This window comes from Sinocyclocheilus anshuiensis, unplaced genomic scaffold, assembly GCF_001515605.1.
Source record: "Sinocyclocheilus anshuiensis isolate Anshui unplaced genomic scaffold, SAMN03320099.WGS_v1.1 scaffold454, whole genome shotgun sequence".
NCBI lineage: Eukaryota > Metazoa > Chordata > Actinopteri > Cypriniformes > Cyprinidae > Sinocyclocheilus > Sinocyclocheilus anshuiensis.
The window spans coordinates 2,615,702-2,623,568 of NW_015548217.1; the positions used below are offsets into that span (position 1 = coordinate 2,615,702).

Below are 7,867 nucleotides of genomic sequence, written 5' to 3' on the forward strand. Positions count from 1 at the left end.
CACACACACACACACACACACACACACACAATAGCATAATGCATTCCAACTGCACATCCATACACACAGATGTTTACTTTCAAAGCAGATATACAAGGAACAATGTGGTGCACTCACAGAGCACTCATCCATATAACCACACGCGACTCTGTGCATCGTGAAAAACACACTGTGCACACACACGTCCAGATGCACGATCATGATCCATTCACTCTCAGCGAATGAGATGTCAACATATATTCACTGATATAGTTCAAATTCTGTTGAGGGGTGGGAAACACATTAAACGCATACATAACCACAGATAGAAAAGCAAATTAAACCTGGCCGGGTTTAACATGAAAAAATCAATATTGCATTGGCAAAGCTGTTCCTAGGTCATTTCGTCCTGTTGTTATTCCTAAAAATACATATACTGATGTTAACCAACTGATAGCCAGCTTAGACAATTACCTGTGGCATAGGCTATACTTGTGCCTTTACCTGATGCAAAAAATATAATAGGCCTATGGTATTCTTTTTTTGCAGCATAAATGGACAGTGCTTTCCGTAGATTTGGACTGTTCGGTTTTTAATGATCACGGTTTGCTTCCCCAAAACTGGATACCTTGCTTAGACTATATAGGCCTAAATATGATAAGATATGATGGTACATCGGTCACATGATATGCCTTTTAGTGCCAACCGATTTCCATACAATAAATAAATAAAAAATGGAAAAGAGCTGACACACAGACAACTTAAAATTCACAAAGACACACAAAACTGGATCACATTTACAGGATTCATGACAACTGTTGAGCAGACAAGCCATTTGTACAGAGTGTCCCTCTTTCAGATATATTATGCTGGATCAGTTGCATAACCGCTGCACGGAAGCCCAATGACAAAGCAGTGCTGTACAAAGAGAGCAATTTCATATTTTATACTGTATCATAATCATAATTAGAGACACATTAATGTGAATGTACATATTTCGTGATGGTGCGAGCAAGGTCCGTGGCCTAGACAATGGCTTATTTTGCTTCAAATACCATTCAATTTTCAATTTACTCTTTAGGTCGCAAGGTACAGCACATTTTCCTCATCAGATAATGTCCAGAGGAAGTCTTTGTTTCGCTCTCATTGCAGTAATACTGGCGTACAAGCAAGGGAGAGCTCTTTTCTGCAATACTCTTTTCTTCTTAAAGGTGAAGTGTGTGATTTTTGGGGGGATTTTGAAATCTTTTCTTCTATTCCAGCTTTATTCTTAAAAACTAAAGGGGGGTTTTTGCTGCGATGCCATAGAAGAACCATTTTTGGCTCTCCAAAGAGCCTTTCAGTAAACGGTTCTTAAAAGAACCATTTTTCTTAGTGTGACATTTTAATAATCGAAAGAACCGTTTGTGGAATGGAATGATTCCATGGATGTTAAAAATTCTTCTTGAAACCATAAATGCTAAAAAAAAAATAAGAACCTTTATTTTTAAGAGTGCATTTAGGGAAAATTTGAATTAAAAGCAACTTTGGTTCAACCAATGGTGTGAGTTTGGGGCGTGGCTAACTGTTTGATTTGCAGGTGAGGGGGAGGGTTCAGGAAATCTTGTCATTATTTCTGCATTTCCGTTCAGCAATGCTAGTGACAGAAAATGTACACATCTTTAATATCATTTTTAAAACCAACAACAAGCATGTTTGCTTGTCTAAAAGAAAAGTGAACTTTGCCATAGATTATGTTGCAATTCCCCCAAAATATGTATTTTTAATACCTCAGACATTCAATTCTTTCTTACACATACATATGTGCACCTAATGGCCATTTTTTTAATCCCCAGGAGTAATACACAAATAAATTATTTTCAATAAACCAAAATTCACAAATAAAATAGTCAACGACATTCACTTGGTTGGCTTCAACCAAAAGTCTTGCAGCAACAGAGAATCTGGATGAACATCCTTTCACATTTTGGATCGATTCCCGTTCCCTTTGGCATCTAAGAGGGAAACTCTACATTGTTGGAGACAACAGTCACGGGAATCCTCCCTTAGTCAGATGCTCTGGTACGTTTGAGCTGCCAAAAGGGTGAACTGAGGCCAGATTTAGATGTGTAAACGAACGCAGAAATGTTTTACAATCACGATCAGGCATTAGGGGCTGAAGCTCGATGTTATTTAGCATGCAGCATTTCTATGGAGAGTGAAAATGAAGTTGTCTATAGATAATGACGCAGGGCTGGTGAGCAACGGTAGTTACTTACGGTCATAAAATCATCATGAGTCTGTCCGCTCAAGGAGGTAATCATGTTTTAAAAGATTCAGCATGTGCAGCTTTGTTAAACTGAATCTTTTGTAGCTTATTGATTTTTATTGCATATGACTGAGCAGACTCTTGGTGCTGATAGCTTTTGGATCTGGATCTCTACATATTTTCTCGGAGGATAAAAATTCAGACTAAATTGGACTAACGTCTCTGTTGCTATAATTACTCGATTGCTGAAACCGATACCAGGCCTGTAAGGAACAGATGGGGTGCTACCCCCAACCGAAACCTTTCCTTTCACGAATGTCATTATAAACTCAAGTTCTGCACATTACATCCAAATCACATGAGAGAAAAGACGGCATAAATCAAAGCATTGTCCAAGATCATAAATTAAATATGTTTCAGAAGAAAGTTTAGAGAAGCTCCTCAGATCCCAGAAGTTTATCTGACTGTTCAATGGAGACGGCTCTCGCTTCGTTGCATCCCATGTTCTATTTGGTTTCATTAGACTTTCAAAAAGCTCCTTTAAAAACACATTTTACCATCATGCTGTTCTGAGGTGAGAAGGGGAGAAGGAATCGTTTGAGTAGTTTAGTCTCATATCATGGCTCATTTCTTGACGGATTGCTGATTATTCATAACACTTCTCGCTCAGGGCTGTGATTGTGTTCCACTGGAGGAAAGTAGGCGGGTTCTTTCTCTTCCCGACCCCCTGCGCTGGAGTAAAACCCCGCCCTCTCCACACTCCACCCACTCGCAGCGGTCGGCTCCGCCCTCTGAGCGCCGAGAATTCTGTCTGGTTGGTGTTCTAGGAGGGCGAATGTTCTTCTCATCTAGCGTAGAGCAAAAAAAGGCTATAGGAGAGTGGAAGCATGCTGGAATAATTCATGACATGCGTCCGTTCTTACCTGAAAAAGTTTGCGCCATGGGCTGATCGTGAGCACTGAGCAACTGGGCTTGAATCGTTTCAACAACTCGTCTAAACCTGCGACTTGGACCTAAAAAATCAAATTCACACACACATACTCATATAACTTCAGTGATGTGTAGTGGACCTCTGAAATTAGGTATGTGATGAATGGAAATCATTTCCATGTTAAAGGTGACATAATCATGAAAATCTGACTTTTCCAGGTTTTAAGTGCTATAATCAGGTCCTCGGTGCATCTACCAACCAAGGAAACGTGAAAAAGATTACCCCAGTAACTGTTTAGGTAAGCCTTTTTCTGCAAGCGTCTGAGAAAACGAGCGCGTCTGATTTCGCTCCCTTGGTGACGTGGCAAAGGGATCTCATTATAATATTACCGCCCCTTAATCTGTAAGTTTCCACCCACGGCGTCGTCATTGTGTTCATTGTGTACCAGCTCTAATGCCATGGCGAAAGTTTGAGCAAAACATGCTAACTGTTCCGCCTTTGTCTGCACAGGCGAGCACAGAACACTATTTAGATCTGAAATAAACATGCGATTTATTTCCCAGCTGTTTACCTTCACAGACATAACCGACTGTTTTTTGTAACTCATGTGTGTTTTTAACGTAAACTTGTGTGTGAATGAGAACTTAGTTTAGTACTCACATGCTGTGACAGCCGCTTCTGTCCATGTGCTTCGGATGTGTGCTCTCAGAAAATATCACTTCGTATATCAGAAGTTTAAACTCATATGGTTTAAAACGCATGATTTCAGCACGATAAACATGATAATCAGAACCAAAACAGATGTTTTTAGCAGGTACGAGCTGTAATGGCGCAGCTCTATTCTGGAAAAGGGGGCGGGGAGCAGCAGCTCATTTGCATTTAAAGAGACAGGCACGAAAAACAGCATGTTTCTGATTCTACCCAAAATAGGCATTTTCAAAATGATATAATAAATGATCTGTGGAGTATTTTGAGCTGAAACTTCACAGACACATTCTGGGGACACCAGAGACTTATATTACATATTGTAAAAAGGGGCATAATATGTCTCCTTTAAAGGCTTATGGAACAATATTGTATCTGACACTTGCTATTTATTATTTATCATACTTTTTTATTTCAATCAAAGTCTTATGAACATTTAAATCAAAAATAAAATACTGCTCACTGAAAACACATTGTTTGGTCAAATAAATGTTCTAGTTCCATTTAATTTGAATGGAAATTATTTCCATTATACAGTCTAATGTAACAACATTTCATCTTCACTTGCTATAATAAATGATATAATCATTCTCTATGAAATCAAAGTTTCATGAATTTTTTTTCATAAAAATATTTTCTAGAAAAATGCATTAAAATAGAAAATGTAAGTTTAAAACTAACAAGTGTAAATGTTCAGTTACATTTAATTGTAATGGAAACAAGTTTCACCATTTTGTCAGTGGCTATAACATTTATATAACAACTTATATAATCATACTTTTTATTAAAATCAAGTTGTCATTAACATTTTTAAATATTTTTAGAAGTACTGCGGAAAAAAAACTGCAAAAAATGCATTAAAATAGATCAAGTTTAAAAGTAACATGTTGTTTACGCTAATTTAAATATTCTATTCCATTTAATGGAAATAATTTAAGGCTAATGCAACCACTGTATCTTAAACTTTCTATAATATTCATAAAAGTTTATATAATGCTACTTTTTATTAAATTTCAAGTCTCATGAACATTTTAAAATATTTGTATATAATTGCATATTGCTTCAAAATTCTGCTACATTATGCATAATAATAATGCATTCAAATAGACCATGCAAGTAATAAGCATACATTGTGAAAGCTTTCATTTTTTAATTCTCTAGGGAGGCAAAAGAGATGATGCCTCCTGATGAAACTTTATTCACTGTGTCACTGTTGGACAATGTAAAATTAAGTGAACAATATTTCATTTCATGTTTTGTTTTGTTTTGTTTCTGCACCATAAATTAAACGCTCTGATACACTTTAATGGAAGTGGACAAACAAATCATTATCAGACAGATAGCAATTCTTCTCACCCGATATGAGGCTAAAAGTTACACTGTAGATCCCATAATCCCTCTGTCCGTCCCTGTCTCTCTCCCGCTCTCGTTCTCTTTCCCCCTCAGAGAAGGAGATGTCTACCTGGAATTTGACGGGTTTCTGGAAGACAGACGGACCTCCAGAAATCTTATACTCCGCTCGGAAACTCGTCTGAGAGATTACGCTGTGACTGAGGGAGGGAATCTGAAGACAATAGAAAACATTGATACATTCAAAAGTCTGGGATTCATAGGATCCCTGTCTCTTTATATAAGAAATTAATAGATTTATTCAGCAAGGATGCATAAAATTGATCCAAACTGACAGTTAAAAGCATTCATAATGTTGCAAAAGATTTCAAATAAATGCTGTTCTTTTGAACTTTCCATTCATCAAAGAATCTTGAAAAAAAACAAAAAATTAAGCAGCACAGCAGTTTTAAACATGAATAACAATAAGAAATGTTTCCTGAGGAGTAAATCAGCATATTAGAATTATTTCTGAAGGATCGTGTGACACTGAAGACTGGAAAAATGATGCTGAAAATGTAGCTTTGATCACTGGAATAAATGACATTTTATTATATATTAAACTAGAAAACAGTTATTTTTAATTGTAATAATATGAAACAATATTGCTGTATTTTGTGATCAAATAAATGTAGCATTGTTGAGCATAAGAGACTTTCATAATATTAAAAAATCTCACTGACCCCAAACGTCTGAACGGTAGTGTATATGCGATCCATTTAGTTTATTAAAATGCCTAATCATGCACAGACCAGCTGACTCACAGAGAGGAAGGCATGGACGATATCCGCTTTAATGGAACTAAGAGGTTTGTCTCTGATGACCACAAAAATCTGCTCTTCTTTCTCCAGACTGATGAAATTCCCAAACCAGGACCTTTTAGCCAGCCTGTCGGACCACAAACACAGACAGACAGACACTTGGATAATCTGTAAGACTCATCACAGTGATGCAACACACTGAAGAATTAAAAGCTGGAGATCATTATCGTTAATATATTTCCCTGAATAGCACATGCAAGTCGCCATGACGTCTATGAGCATTGTCATCTGGCACATTTCATTTTTGGGATCTGCAGGATGGCACTTCAACATTCCCTGTTGGATGTTCGACACTGAAGGGCACTGTTTGCTACATTTATTATTTAGAATGTATGTGAATCGAACTGAGATGTTTCTTTTTCATATGCAAACTGGGTTTAACCGAAAAGCACAGTAGCAAAAATGGTCAAGAGATGAAAGGGTAAATTATTACTGTTTCTGGAGAAAAACACTTTTCCTCAGGAAATAAATTAATGAAACATAAATATGTACAACATACAGTGAGTCCTTTAAAATAGAATGCAATGCTTTCCAAATAACTTTTCCAGATTATTTGACAGAGCTCTTGGCAATATACATGTGCTTATTGGGTTGGCACGTGTTTCTTACTCTGGGCTTGATTCTGGTGTTAAACTGGACATGTCCTCTGAGGTTGGCACTGTTTGGAAGGTAAGAGTAAGAATGAAACATAGTTCGAATACAACCTGACATTGATTAAATTCACTTATTTGACAATTATTTTATATTTCAGAGGTTTTCAAACTGAGATCCAGGGACCCCCAAAGGGCTGCAAGCAGTGTTATTTTAGTATCATATATTATTATAGTTTTTTAAATAGGTTATTTTGAATTACATTATATTTTTTATTATTTTTTAATTTTTACTTAATGTTTTTGTAATATTTTTATTAAACATGTCTATATATTTATAAATTTTTATTTATTAGTTTTAGTTATTTACTTCAACTTAAACTAGAAATGTTATATTGGCAACTAACTGAAATAAAATAGAAACTATTATATAAAATATATGAATATTATATAAAACATTATATAAAATCTATTTTTGTATATTTTATTTTTATTTCAGTTAACATTTATTATATTTCAAGCAACTATTTTTTTTCATGGTTTTGTTTTAGTTTTAGTTTATGTTAATGATAATAACCCTGGCTGCAAAGTGACCTGCAGAAAAGGTCATAGAAATGAAATACATTTGTAATCAATCAATCAATCTATAGACTTTGATTATTATGTTTCATTCTGGATTCCAGTGTCATAAATAATGGGATTAATCATGCAATAAATTTTTTTATTCTATTGACAGCCACAGTTTGATGTTTTTCTTCAAGTGAGCACATCTAAAAGCACTCTAATAATAGAATTAGTACTCTTATAGCAGAACAATTATACAGTGTCAGCTTAATAGAAGGGGAAAAAAATATAATAAAATATAATATAATAACATTCTTATTTATCACATCAAAAAAGGTTCTTTAGGGCTCCATGGCATCAAAAAGTTTGAAAACTCCTTCTCTAATTGATGAAATACTTAAAAAGGAAAGACATCAGCACCCACCCTGCATCTTGCGGCGGTGGAACCGCGGCGACCCCAACAGGTTGTTCTTTAGTGAGTTGAGGCGTGTCCTCCAGTGGGAGGAGCTACTGGCCACCATGCCGCCGCCTCCCCCTGGACTAGAGGGTGGGGTCAAGGAGAGTGAGCCAACACCCACACTTCCTCCCTCGGCTCGGGAGGAAGAAGAGGAAGAGGAGGAGGGGGGGGTAGGGGGGGGGG

The 7,867-nt window shown here is 36.4% G+C and overlaps 1 protein-coding gene across 1 annotated transcript in view; it reads right to left on the bottom strand.

Annotated features, from left to right (window-relative positions):
• Window positions 1-1,447: 1,447 nt before the first annotated feature.
• The window catches only part of LOC107654020 (serine/threonine-protein kinase BRSK1-like), a 22,657-nt gene continuing 16,237 nt past the window's right edge, over window positions 1,448-7,867 (bottom strand). Inside the window, exons 15-20 of the mRNA XM_016440902.1 lie at window positions 7,652-7,867; window positions 6,683-6,731; window positions 6,017-6,140; window positions 5,220-5,427; window positions 3,151-3,240; window positions 1,448-3,075 (exon numbers count right to left, since the gene is read on the bottom strand). The exon at window positions 7,652-7,867 is cut by the window's right edge and continues 10 nt beyond it. Of these exons, the coding sequence (XP_016296388.1) occupies window positions 2,894-3,075; window positions 3,151-3,240; window positions 5,220-5,427; window positions 6,017-6,140; window positions 6,683-6,731; window positions 7,652-7,867 (869 nt within the window). The 3' untranslated portion in view covers window positions 1,448-2,893. The remainder of the gene's footprint in view (window positions 3,076-3,150; window positions 3,241-5,219; window positions 5,428-6,016; window positions 6,141-6,682; window positions 6,732-7,651) is intronic.